Genomic DNA, 14,183 nt, shown 5'->3' with positions numbered 1-14,183 from the left:
TAATCAATGTATACAAAGCATAATCCGTGCCTGGGAAGGCGGGCTGTCGTTGGTAGAATAATCCGGTATACAGGTCCACTCGCTCGTCGGCTCTGGGGCTCCTCGGGTGCAGCTTCACGTGGGGTCAACCACCCTGGGTAAGCAGCCAGTTCTCTGCCCGAAACGATGGGGTACTGACTACGGTAGTATTCTCACCGCACGAAGCACTATATATTAACAGACTATTATTAGCTTAATAGACTACGTCCAACTCGACGATATAGTGCCAAATATGACTATTCAAATATTAATATACACGATGTCTCAATACCGATGGTAGGCGAACTTGGCCTTACTCCCACACGTGGCGTCGCGGGGAGGCTTTACGTCTGTGACTCTATTGGAGGGTAAGAAACTGGACTGAAAAGGAAGTCCTACTTTAGTAGCGCAGTATATATACGCACTATGAACAAATAGTCCCATTAGTGGTGCGGTAGTCAGATTCCTACGCGGAACTAGGACTTGTTCGTACATGTGGAGCGGTACGTTTGAACTGGGTCTGAGGGGTATGGCAGCCTGGCACCAAGGTCTCGACCAATAGTAGAATGGAGACTATTATGGGATCAGTAGGCTAGAATGGATATTCAATGCATATTGTACAAGGAATATACAAGGGATATCAGGGAATATTAGAGAATATACAAATACAATTAAATATATATATATAAATAAATATATATATTCGGTTTAATCTGGCCCTTCACAACAAAGACCCTGAAACCTAGTAAGTCTAATATCCCTCTTGGCCAGGGAGACCATGTTACTAACTAACAATCTCTGCCTTCACAGTACCATACATGTTACTAAATAACAATATCTGCTTTCACAGTACCATACATGTTACTATTAAATAACAATCTCTGCCTTCACAGTACCATACATGTTACTAAATAACAATATCTGCTTTCACAGTACCATACATGTTACTATTAAATAACAATCTCTGCCTTCACAGTATAATACATGTTACTAAATAACAATATCTGCTTTCACAGTACCATACATGTTACTATTAAATAACAATCTCTGCCTTCACAGTATAATACATGTTACTAAATAACAATATCTGCCTTCACAGTACCATACATGTTACTAAATAACAATATCTGCCTTCACAGTACCATACATGTTACTAAATAACAATATCTGCCTTCACAGTACCATACATGTTACTAAATAACAATATCTGCCTTCACAGTACCATACATGTTACTAAATAACAATATATGCCTTCACAGTACCATACTGTACATACTAAAATCTTGATTATTGGTGGTTCTATAGGATTTCTGTTTGTGTGCTTGAGTGCTATTTGTTTGTTTGTTTTACTGTACTTATTTTCTGAGGTATGACAGAGAATTAACAATATCTCTAATCTCTTCTCTCTGCTGAGTGACTAAAGGCTGTGACTCACTTGAGCATTTCTCCAGACATGGCCAGTTGTAGTTATATTTCGTATGGCTTTACGCTCTGCTCTATTGGAACGTTCCCCTATATCAATATGATTTTGAAAAGCTTTCAGCAGCCATGCACCACATCCGTCCGGCCACGCCCACATCCGCCCATGAATATAAGCGAAGGGCATGGCCGTACTCCTGCTCCTTCCCTTCTTTCAACACACAGAAGTCCGTGACGTGCACCTTCTTCAGCTGTTGAAATTAGTTAGTTAGTTAGTTAGTCATTTATGTTGCTGTCTTTTTCTTTTTGCCTTTAAAGAAAAAGTTAAGACGACATCACCACGACCTCCTCTGTGGGCCGCGGAGGTTCCCTGACTCCACTTTGTGGTAAGAGGGTAGGCTTCGGCGGCGCTCAGAGCTGGGTGCGCGCCAGAGCCGTTGAGCGCCCCTCTTCAGTGAGAGGTTCTCCGACTCCAGGTGTCCCCTCCGGGGTTGACTTATGGCGCAAGCCCCCCGTCGTTGCTTGCTCCCGTCATTCGGTGAGCAGCTGTGACTGGTGGTCGAGTGGTTTTCACCAGCATTTCCTTGTGGTACTGCTCAGAAGCCGCCGGCTCCGGCGTCAACATCAAACGGACCCCCGGCGAGTGAGGTGGTCGGCAGTAGGAGGAAGGGTACGCGCAAACCACGGGGTTCAGGTCCCCCGGTCTCTGCAGGAAATGCTGAGGCCCTGCATCTCTTACCAGCACATCACAGATGTTGCATGAAGTGAAGCGGGTGTAATCATGGGGAGAGACACTGCTGGACTTTTCTTCAGAGTTCGTGACGGTAGACCGGTGACACGGCACACACGGCACTCAGTAGTCGAACTGGGCCGTGTTCAGGTAAGGGCTGGCGACGGCGCCTTGTAGTGTTTTACTGTGGTGGTACTGTCACTGCAGCAGCGGGTTTTTTCCATCTCTCTCTCCCTCTGTTCTGCCCTCGAAATACTATACGTTAAAATGAGAAAGGTCCCTCTAAAGGAGACTCTGAATTCGCAATTGACATTGCTATTTATGTTAGCTTGCATTGCCCCTCTCTTTTTCATTCAGTCTGTGTATTTTTTCACGTGTTAATGTGAAAAGGCATGACTCGACAAGTCTTTCGCTGGTTACACAGAGAATGTGGGGCTTCGGGAAACACGCCTTTTGAACAGGTGCAATTTTCTGTGCTCACGGTTGCTGGCTGCTGTGTTCGTTCGTGATGTCTTTTCATTGTAAAACGCAACTCACGGCTATTAAGCGCCACTTCGTGCTTCCAAAAAAGAGGCCTCATACATTTGTTTTTTACGCGAGGCTCCGGCTGTATATTAACACTGTTATTTCTCCCCTCCTGACCCCCCCCCCCCTCCCCCCCCCCCCCAATACATTTGTTGGACTGAGGGTCCCTCCTTTGAGGCAACGTTTGTTTGTTATAACAAAAAGTGTGATTGTTCACTGTATTTTGGGGTGGGGGTGCGAATTAAGCAATAGGCCCGCAGCTGAAGTACTGACGGGCGACGTGTTCCTTGTATAAAGAGTGTTGTGCGTTTCATGTGGTGAAACACGTTTTTTGAATAAACGTAGCCTCTGAAATCCGCGACTGGTGTTGCTATTTGTTGGCTTGCAGAGCTTGTACATGTGGCATGTAAATCCCTCTATTTATTCCACCGGTGTTTTTTACTTTACGTGGTTGATTCAGAGCCGTGAATAGAACCGTCTCTTACACAGACTGGGTTAACGGCTGTACTTGCCGTACGAATGTGAAGCGGATACGCTTAGTATGTGCTTTCATTTATTATTATTCATTTATTGTTTCGTATCAAATGTGGGGTAGTTAATGAGGGGTGGATAATAATCCCCCCATGAGTATGATTATCCTTTACAAAACTGACTTTGGACCGGGGGGTTGTGGTTCGAAAGTCGAACGCCCCTCTCTCTTGCTGGAAGCAGGGCTTGTCCTGTCAGTCTCCTCGACGTGTGTATATCGTCGCTCGTCGCAGGGGGGGGGGATTCCCCATTCAGCCCACACCGAATTGGTGGGTGGGACTGGGGGATCCCTGGCCATTGAAGACGTCACAGGTTTCGCGTTTTCTTATTGGCAGTGAGATGTATCCGTGAGTTATAGGACTTGCACTGCAGGCCACTGACATTGTAAATGAGAGGTAACGCAATGCAGTCGAGGCTGTGGTCCTTCTGCTCTGCTTTCTTTTAACGGTTGTGTATATTGGGCTGTTATGCCCATTTTCCACTCTGTTAAATAACCCTTTTTCGATTGTGTCACTCACGTTGAGGTCTCTCTGGGGTAAGGCCGACGTCTTCCCCTCTCACATAAAGAGCGGAATTGACACGGTTTATTTCCAGGCTCGTTATGTAGAAACCCATGATATCGTGAATATTCTGTGGCATATAAATGCCACTACGAGTTGTATACTCCATTCTTTTCACCCCTCCCTCCCTGCTCGACCGGGGGATGGGAGGGGGCTGTCGAGGGGCTGCTCATTATCAGTCAGCTCCTCTATGCATCTCTGTGTAGTTCCGGTCCTCCAGGCCCAGGTCGGGCTTTGACCTCGTTACCTGTTGACCTGGGTTAACCCTTTTTTGAGCCTGTAACACCTTGAACTGCATTGTATAGCCTGTGTATACGCGCAGTTGTGTTTTAGGGTTTTTTAATGGGTTAGGGGAGCAACCTTTTCTGTTGGGATGGTTGTCTCCCTGGTGTGCCGGTAGCGGAGTCAACTCTCTGGTAGAGCCCGGGTTTGACCCCGGCTCCCCGCGAGTATGCCCCTGCATGTTTATGACATCTGCCAATTGTGTCAAACTCTTTCTCTGTAACCCCAACCCTGCAGGATTAATAAATTGGCAGGGTCAGGGTTCGTGGTGAGGTTGGTTCACTGACTCCGCGAGGTTCGTGGCCCCACGAGATTGTGACATTGTGCACGGCATACCAAACACGCTTCTCGCCGGGATACTGTTCTTGCAGTCAGCCCCTTTAGGCGTGCCTGTGTAGTTCGCAGTCCTCCGGGCGCAGGTTCTGCTCTTGTTACCTGTCGGCCTGGATTATGAGATCAACCACCTTGGAGTGTTGTCTCCCCGGTACGTCAGCTGACCCCACGAGATTGTGGGGGGAAGCCTCATCGGAAAGCTTTGGAGCCTCCTCCTCAGGGAGTGTCAGAGCCGCTTGAGTAAACCTCGGGGGGGGGAACCTCGTACTCCAAGACTCCGAGACGGACTCCGAGATGAGAAGCCCTTCTTTATAGAAAAACTGCTTCAGGCGTTGGCTCCCGCCTACCAAGTGGTCTGAGCTACCCGAACGCGAGGGATGCGTTTACAGAGCCTTCTCCTCTGGGAGTTTTTCAGAGCCTCTTCCTCAGGGGGTCTTCGCGGCGTGCCAGGCGGAGAAGGGCCTTCACCTGTGAGGTATAGGCCCTGTCCGATACACTGGCGATGTGGAGGGTGGTGTCACCAGTAGACACCTGGAGAGGTCTCGATGCCGCGGCCTCGTTGGCCTTGCCAGGGCCCTTTTCCGCCTTGTGTGGCCTGGGGCTGGGACCTTCTCCACGCCCCGCTGCTACGGCTTCACCCGCAGGGTCGTTTTTTTTTTAATCCCGACCGCTCGGAATACCTCACGGGTAGCGTCGGGGTCTAACGACCCCGACCCCACGAGGTGTGGGAGCTGTGACGCTGGCTTTTTGTTTTCACGTACGTTCCCTGGTAGCGCGCAGGGCGCGGGACCGGGTAGTCGCGGGCCCTTCTGTCCCACGGTCTGCTCACCCTGTGCGTTTGTTGGGTGCTGTTCCCTCTTCGCACAGTCAGTGTCCTGTCCGCGTCAACATTTTAGGCAACCAACTTGCGTTCAGCGTTTCTCTGATTGGCCATGTGACCGCGGCAGCGCGAGAGAGCGGCAGTGCGGAAATAGGCTGCATTCTATTGCCATGCTCTGCGACAAACTCTAACCTTAACCAACTCCGAAAGAATGCCTAAACTTAACCCTAACCTTAACCAACTCCGAAAGAATGCCTAAACTTAACCCTAACCTTAACCAACTCTGAAAGAATGCCTAAACTTAACCCTAACCTTAACCAACTCCGAAAGAATGCCTAAACTTAACCGGCGAAAGAAATATTGCCATGCTCTAAGACAAACTCTAACCTTAACCAACTCCGAAAGAATGACTAAACTTAACCCTAACCTTAACCAACTCCAAAAGAATGCCTAAACTTAACCCTAACCTTAACCAACTCCAAAAGAATGCCTAAACTTAACCCTAACCTTAACCAACTCCGAAAGAATGCCTAAACTTAACCAGCGAAAGAATGCACGTTAAAAAAGAAATAAAAAAAAGAAATTGAAGTGATTCGAACTTGTCACCAACGCACCGCAGACTCCACAGCAAGGCGGCGAACGAGTTGAGCTAACCGTCGATGTTAAAAGAGGGGGGATTACGGCTGCATAATGCCGCGGAAGAGCGGAGCTGCCGCTCCGCTCAGCCGCTGCTGCGACGCCGCGGCTAGGCGCAAGTTGGTTGCCTAAAGTAATGAAGCGTCCTGTCCCCCTCCCGCCCCTCACTAGGGGGAGTGCGAGGGCCAAGACCCTCCCCGGTATTCTGATGGTTGTAGGGGACCTCAGCGGGTACATTTGTCGGGCTCTCCGCTCTGCTCCGCTCTTGTGGTTCAATAGAGCAGAGCATAAAGCCATACGAAATATAACGAAGGTTATCCTATAACCCTAGTTATATGAGTATGGCGAGCGCTCTGCTCTGACTCACTGAGGACCCCTATTGGTCTTCCGTTTTTTGCGTTGAAAGACTGGGGAAGGAGCAGGAGTACGGCCATGCCCCTCGCTTATATTCATGGGCGGATGTGGGTGTGGCCGGACGGATGTGGTGCATGGCTGCTGAAAGCTTTTCAAAATCATATTGATATAGGGGAACATTCCAATAGAGCAGAGCGCTCGCCATACTCATATAACTAGGGTTATAGGATAACTTTCGTTCTAAAAGCTGTGACTCACTTGAGCGTTTCTCCAGACATGGCCAGGTTGTAGTTCTAAAAGCTGTGACTCACTTGAGCGTTTCTCCAGACATGGCCAGGTTGTAGTTCTTCTCAGGATCAGGTAAACCCTGGAAGTCTACCAGGCAGGGGTGCAGCTTCTTGTTGTCATCCCGGACCTAAAAAGATAACATACCCAACTAAAATGTAATTAATTAATTAACATACATTTTGGACCAGACAAATATTTTACATTTATTAATTCACAAACCATTGGGGGGAAAGACTGTCCTTATATTCCACACCTTTCTAATAGCTCTGTAGATGTATTATTTTTTGTGTACCGTAAATATTAGTCTACAGGCTGTGTAATCTTTTTTATACTATTAGAGTTTTGTAATACTGTTGTAAATATCTTTTCCATTTCTGATTGTTCAATGTCCCCACTTAAAGGGGGGGTTAAATTTCAGACAGTTCATAAAACTTAGTTTAGTTAAAAATAAGAATAACGTACAGATGACAACTACAGTATGAGGAGGTAGAAATATATATTCATAATGAATTATATGCCAATATTAAATCAATTTGATGCTTTGAAGGCACAACAATTGCATTGTCAATGAATATGAGGTTAGAAAATACATTTGCCGGATTTAACGTGACTTCCTTTAATCTAATGTTAATTTGTTAATTTGATGACATCTGTTCACATCTTGTATTGTACAAAAATACATACATATTTTTGTTGGTTGAACAGAAAATAGATAATGACATTGTTGACATAATGACTCCTAATAGTTAGTGGTAGTACAAAGTAAAAGTACTCTGTTACAGCACATAAGTAGGTTTTAGAAGTATCTTTACTTTGTTTGTATTTATTGCGACTTTCACTTTTACTACACTAAAAAGAAAAATATTATACTTTTACCCCACTACATTTAGTAAAAAGCATAATTGTTGTATGTTTTAATGATTAACATTAGACACCTTGTTACAAAATATAATCGGAATATAATTGTCTCACCATGATATTGGATTATCCGGACTGTATGAATCAAAGCCTCTAGGTGGCTCTAGGTGGCGGTATACACATGATTTCACAACACTGTTGAACCACATGTGTAAAACGTCATTTGAGTCTCAGTCGATTACTACTAGTACATTTTTTGTTGTTATTAAATTGTTCATGCTGAGTGAGTTAATTCCTGTAAAATGTACATCACAATAACATACATGCTTCTAGCACTAGATTGAAAACACGCACAAATATTTTTGTTTGCAGGACAATTTGGGAAATACAATTACAGAATTGTCTGTAAAATTTTAATGAATTTAGTCAACTAAATCCAGGGACTTGTTGCAAAATGTATACTCGAATGTCAAATTGACGGCGATGCTTGGCTTAGGGTAGCGCCGCTAGCGCCCAAAGCCAAGAAGCCTACCTGTCATGGTCCCAGCCAGGGACCCTACCTGAACAATATGAACAGTGGTTTTCTGCCGCCCTCTGGTGGCCAAACGCAGCAACTCCAGATACTGAACCTCCTAGGTTTGCTGGATACTATTAATACTATGATTAATACTTTTAATGCTGTGCTGCCTCTATTCACTGACTCCTGATGAAGTTTCTGTCTTAAGTAAAGGATTGACATTTGTTTCTAAACACACAGATAATGTATTTGATGCAAAATGTGATTTTTTCAGATTCTCTAGGAATGTAAGACTCAAAGAATTTTTTGCACCTAAAGAAACATCTATTGAATCTGAGCATGTGGAATCTGAACTGATACTGCTGTTGATACTGCAGATGGATCTAGGGGTAAGAACTTTCCTTTTAAAGGACAAAGTAAATTTGTTCCCCCAAATAAACGAAATTCCTCTATTGACACCTACTGCCGTTTAGTGAATGATGATATTGAGAGAATATATAAGAGAAGAAAATATACCTCATGTGAAAATCTATCTAAGGGTGAACACGAGGCTTTAAGGACATTACAAAGAGACAAGACAATAATAATCAAAAGTGCAGACAAGGGAGGAGCCGTTGTAGTTCAGAACATTAGTGACTACAGAGCTGAAATTGAGAGACAAATGTCAAATGAAAACTATTACAGAAAACTGAAAGGTGATCCAACCAAAATATTTCAAAAGGAAGTAAAATAATTTTTGGAGATAGCCTGTGACGTACCTTGGGTACGTGGGTTGGTCATTACCATTATTGCTGTATTTATGACACCTTCTGAACATCAGGTTAGTATATTTAATGTGTTGTTTTGTATATGATGTGTGTGTGTGTGTAAACATGAGAGCTAATGCTGTCTCTTCTCTCCCTGTCAGGTGCTGCCCATCCCTACTGAAGAGTGCTGATTGCTAATGAATGACAGCTGATTGGCAATCAGCTCAAGAGGGATGGGTAGTCAAATACCTGACGGCACACACACATCTCGGCGCCTCATTGTGTCACTTGCTGGTGATCACGGTGTCGGAGGTTGCCAGTGGTTACCACTGCGGTGGACCTGTGTTTCATTTGCCCTTGTTGTAATGTATTTGGCCTTGTCTCCACAACTGTATGAGACTGTGTGTTCGTCCTATTCACACTGGTAGGTATCTGGGCTAGCGTTGCTACCAGGTAACATATAGAGACATATATAGATTGGCCTCTGTGTTAATTGACACATTCATGGGGGAGCATATCTATATTATTGGCCTTATCATTTAATCCCTAGTGTTGTCTGTTTGTCCATTTATCTCTGCCTTGTTTGTTCTCCCCTTACCTTTTTCCCTCTGTGTGATCTAGGGTTGAAATCCCCTAATAACATCCCCTTTTCCCCCTTGGGGAACAGGCCGTGGGTTGGAAGCCCCGCACCTAATAAATACCATTTACCATCTGAAAACGTCTTTGTTACTATCTGCCTACCCGGGACTGTTTTGAGAAGCATTTTTCTACTGAGGGGGTTGTTTTTTGCTCATGTAACACCTGCCCAGATTACTATCTTGTATGGTCAATAGACCTCTGTACATGACATGGGGGCTCGTTAAGTTGCGCAATTGTATGGTTCCTTGTTGGTAAAATAACGGGGTGTCTTGTCGATTGAAGCATATCAGGTGTAATAAGATAGTGTTTTCTAAATTGGTATTGGTAGGGGTCCATTGTCCGTGCACAGTTGATTGATGTAACCATTATTGTTGTGATGCTCTTAACCATTCTATTTTTCTGCCACATAGGTAACGGGGGGGTCACCTGCTTGGCTAGAGGGTGGGGGGCACGAGTCGTGATTCCGGTGGAGTGCGCAATGAAATCGGTAAGCGACTGAAGATATTTGTAGCCTTTCATCCATCTAGTGGAGTAGTTTATCTGGGATAGGCTAGAGTGACACAGGTGACTCCTAGTTGAGTGGTTAGGACCATTTGTTATTATTTTCATTTAGTAGATGTGGTCAGTTGGATTGTTTTGGTTAAGAGGTATGAAAGCAGAATGTGTCTATTATTATTGTGCACGGTCATGGTTAATTAAGTGAGGACGTATATTTTATTTTGTTTTCTCACGCACACATAAAAACATAATATGGCTGTGTCGGCATTTGTTTTGGAAGCCTTTATAGCGGATCCGACAGAGGGTCAAGTGGAAGTTTGCACTAAGGCGGAATTAGGCCTTATTGCTAGGCATTATGCTATTGCTGTACAAAATTCCCAATCCAAGGCGGATATGAAGGCAGCTGTTATAGCGGGGTTGGTGGAGCAACAGGTATTTAGCCCGGCTCAGGGAGTAGTGAGTGGTCAGGAGGTTGCACACACTGGCGAATGGGTTAACTCTCCCTTACGTGATCTTGACATGGATGGTGGTGCTATTAGGAAGGATGGTAGTACGGCCGGAGCTGAGAGTGAGGCCGCGGGCGATTCGGATAAAGACTCCACGTCTTCTGGCCATGCGCACTCTAGTCTGCGTTTGGCCCGTCTCCAGATGGCTGTTGCGCAGAGAGGACAGAGACAGGGAGGACAGAGCAGCTGACAGAGAGGACAGAGCAGCTGAGAGAGCAGCTGACAGGCAAGATGTACGAGATAGAGAGGACAGAGACAGGGAGGACAGAGCAGCTGTGAGAGACAAGGAAGCTGTACGAGAAGCTGAAGAGAAGGAGAGAGATAGAGAGCTCCAGATTACACTGAAGAGGATGGAGCTGGGGAGTGTTGGCTCTTCTTCACCCTCATCTGAAGGTGGCCATGGCAGTTTTAATGTTGGGCAACATATCGCTATGGTTCCTGTGTTTCGGGAATCTGAGGTGGAGAATTTTTTATTTTTATTTTGAGCGGGTAGCGGGGGCTGCGAATTGGCCGGAGGATCAGTGGGCACTATTAGTGCAATATAGGCTCACGGGTAGGGCTCAAGACGCATGCCAGTTTTTATCAAAGGAGGACAGCATGGTATATGCGAAAGTGAAGGGTGCTGTCTTGCGCGTGTATGAACTGGTGCCGGAGGCTTATAGGCAGCGGTTTAGGGGACTAAGTAAAGCTCCCTCGCAAACACATGTCGCATTTTCCCATGAACAACGGATGGTGTTCACTCGTTGGTGTGAAGCGTGTAAAGTGGATGGGGTCGAGGCTTTGAGCGAGTTAATCCTCATGGAACAATTAAAAAAATTTGTGCCCGACCATATGATAATACAGTTAGAGGAGCGAAAGGTTTCTACCCTCCAGGAAGCTGCGGTGTTGTGTGACGAGTTGGCAATGATTCACAAAAATGTTTCTGCATCACATGGTTCTGTGCGAAATGATGTGTATGTAGGTGGCGACGAGCGATCATTTCGACCACGCTCGCCTCCGTCAGAAAAGAGACATTGTGATTATTGTAGCAAGCAAGGTCATTTGGCGAAGGACTGTTATGCATTTGTGCGCGATCGGCAAAATACTGACAGGCCAGCTCAGGAGCCAAAGGTGGTGGGGTTGGTGAGCACTGTCTCACGCCCTGGGCGGAGGAAACCGGACAGTTGTTTTGATCCTTTTGTATCTTCTGGTTTTGTGTCACTGTCGGGTAAGGTCTGTGACCAGCGCAAGGTGAGGATCCTTCGTGATACAGGTGGTTCACAGTCCTTTATGCTGGCGGATGTATTGCCGTTAAGTGTGGAGTCGTCTTGTAATACAAGTGCTATTGTGTGCGGAATAGAGATGGGCTACACGCCCGCTCCGTTACATATGATACATGTGAGGTCAAAACTAGTCACAGGTTGTTTTCCCGTCGCGGTTCGTTCCTCTTTTCCGGTTGCCGGAATTGATTTTATCATGGGAAATGATATAGCTGGGGGGAAAGTTCTGTGCGATGCGTTGATTGAGTCGGCAATCCGGCCACGCTCGCCGCCGTCTAGGAGACCGGTGGTGTGCAATTATTGTAAAGAGACAGGCCATGTGGTGAAAGGATGTCGTACGCTGAGGAAGCGACAGGACAAAATCACAAAGTCAGCCCAGAAACCAAAAGGTGTGAGTGTTGATTTTGTCGTGGCGAGCAAGTTTGCTGGGGAGAGTGTGATTCCTGTAGTGGGTGTTGAAAAGGCTCCATTGGCTGACTTGTGTTGTGATAATGTTGATAATAATCACCCCACTGTGTTTTCTGCTTGTGTTGTCAACAAGGCACAGGAAGGAATGCGAACTCAAGTTTTGTCGTTGAGTGACTCTGTCGGTGGCGAGGCGGCTCTCGCCGAGGTCAGGGGGCCATCTGGTGGAGAGATGGAAGAGGTTGCTGTATGTAGCGTTCAGGGGGAGCTGGTAGTTCCCGAACCCTTTATTGGAGAGTGGATGATGGAAGACATACCACTACCACCTGAAGTTGCATTCGTCAAGCAGGGTCGCCCGAGCAGAAAAACTCTAAAGCGAGCTCTAAAGCGGTGGAGGCTGGGTGTGTAGCTGACCATGTGCATTTGACATGGTTTTTTTTTTGTGAGTTAGATCTCACCGCATTTTTGAGACCGGTTTGCATTCGGTAGTCGGTGTGTGCTACATGCAGTTTTCAATGACGTCACTGCGCGTCTATTTTTGCATACGTGCATTGATTGTGAGAGGAGAATTTTGTTTTTGTTGTTTCTGTTTTTCCTGGTGGATGGTACTAATCTGATGTTGGGTAATAAGTAATAATGTTTTGCTAACCCTACAGGTTCGCTCTTATGGGGGGAGGTGTGACGTACCTTGGGTACGTGGGTTGGTCATTACCATTATTGCTGTATTTATGACACCTTCTGAACATTAGGTTAGTATATTTAATGTGTTGTTTTGTATATGATGTGTGTGTGTGTGTAAACATGAGAGCTAATGCTGTCTCTTCTCTCCCTGTCAGGTGCTGCCCATCCCTACTGAAGAGTGCTGATTGCTAATGAATGACAGCTGATTGGCAATCAGCTCAAGAGGGATGGGTAGTCAAATACCTGACGGCACACACACATCTCGGCGCCTCATTGTGTCACTTGCTGGTGATCACGGTGTCGGAGGTTGCCAGTGGTTACCACTGCGGTGGACCTGTGTTTCATTTGCCCTTGTTGTAATGTATTTGGCCTTGTCTCCACAACTGTATGAGACTGTGTGTTCGTCCTATTCACACTGGTAGGTATCTGGGCTAGCGTTGCTACCAGGTAACATATAGAGACATATATATATAGATTGGCCTCTGTGTTAATTGACACATTCATGGGGGAGCATATCTATATTATTGGCCTTATCATTTAATCCCTAGTGTTGTCTGTTTGTCCATTTATCTCTGCCTTGTTTGTTCTCCCCTTACCTTTTTCCCTCTGTGTGATCTAGGGTTGAAATCCCCTAATAACATCCCCTTTTCCCCCTTGGGGAACAGGCCGTGGGTTGGAAGCCCCGCACCTAATAAATACCATTTACCATCTGAAAACGTCTTTGTTACTATCTGCCTACCCGGGACTGTTTTGAGAAGCATTTTTCTACTGGGGGGGTTGTTTTTTGCTCATGTAACACCTGCCCAGATTACTATCTTGTATGGTCAATAGACCTCTGTACATGACATAGCCTTAGACAACAAAGTTATCACAAAGAAGAATCTTGATTTCTTGTATGCAAAGTCACCAACTATACCAGTATTATACACGCTACCAAAAATCCATAAGTCCATTGAACATCCACCTGGAAGACCGGTTGTGGCTGGAATAGGTTCGATTACAGCACCACTTTCAGTTTTTGTTGATCACTACATAAAGCCATTTGTTTTCAAACTGCCAACCTTTGTCAAAGACACAAATGATGTACTTAAGTCATTGAGAAACATTGAACATGTCCCTGAATCTACTATACTGTGTACACTAGATGTCGAAAGTCTCTATTCCAATATACCCCACCAAGGGGGGTTAGAGGCCCTAAAGATCTTTCTGAACAGCAAAGAAGACAGTAATGCACAATTTAATAGATTTTTACTTGAGGCAGCTGAACTGGTACTAATTAAGAACTATTTCAGTGTTGATAGAGATTTTTACCTGCAGATCAAAGGAACTGCCATGGGAACCACAATGGCTCCTAACTATGCAAACTTGTACGTTGGACTGTATAAACGATATATAGATGATGTTCTATTTTTGTGGACGGGATCAACAGAACTACTTATAGAATTCACAGACTGGTTAAACAGCAAAAGTGAATCTCTTACTTTTAACCTGGAATATAACAACCACACTGTCAACTTCTTAGATATATGTATCACAAAAGAAAATGGCAAATTAGTGACAGATCTCTTTAGAAAACCTACA

General features: G+C 45.3%; 1 protein-coding gene across 1 annotated transcript in view; it reads right to left on the bottom strand.

Moving 5' to 3' along the window:
• The window catches only part of LOC311233659 (ryanodine receptor 1-like), a gene marked incomplete at both ends in the record, with an annotated part of 453,326 nt that overhangs the window by 287,121 nt on the left and 152,022 nt on the right, over window positions 1-14,183 (bottom strand). Inside the window, one exon of the mRNA XM_084320641.1 lies at window positions 6,517-6,620. Coding sequence (XP_084176767.1) covers window positions 6,517-6,620 — 104 coding nt within the window. The remainder of the gene's footprint in view (window positions 1-6,516; window positions 6,621-14,183) is intronic.

This window comes from Notolepis coatsorum, assembly GCF_963971535.1.
Source record: "Notolepis coatsorum genome assembly, chromosome: 8".
In the NCBI taxonomy this organism is placed as follows: domain Eukaryota; kingdom Metazoa; phylum Chordata; class Actinopteri; order Aulopiformes; family Paralepididae; genus Notolepis; species Notolepis coatsorum.
This window is presented reverse-complemented; position numbering and strand designations above follow the sequence as displayed.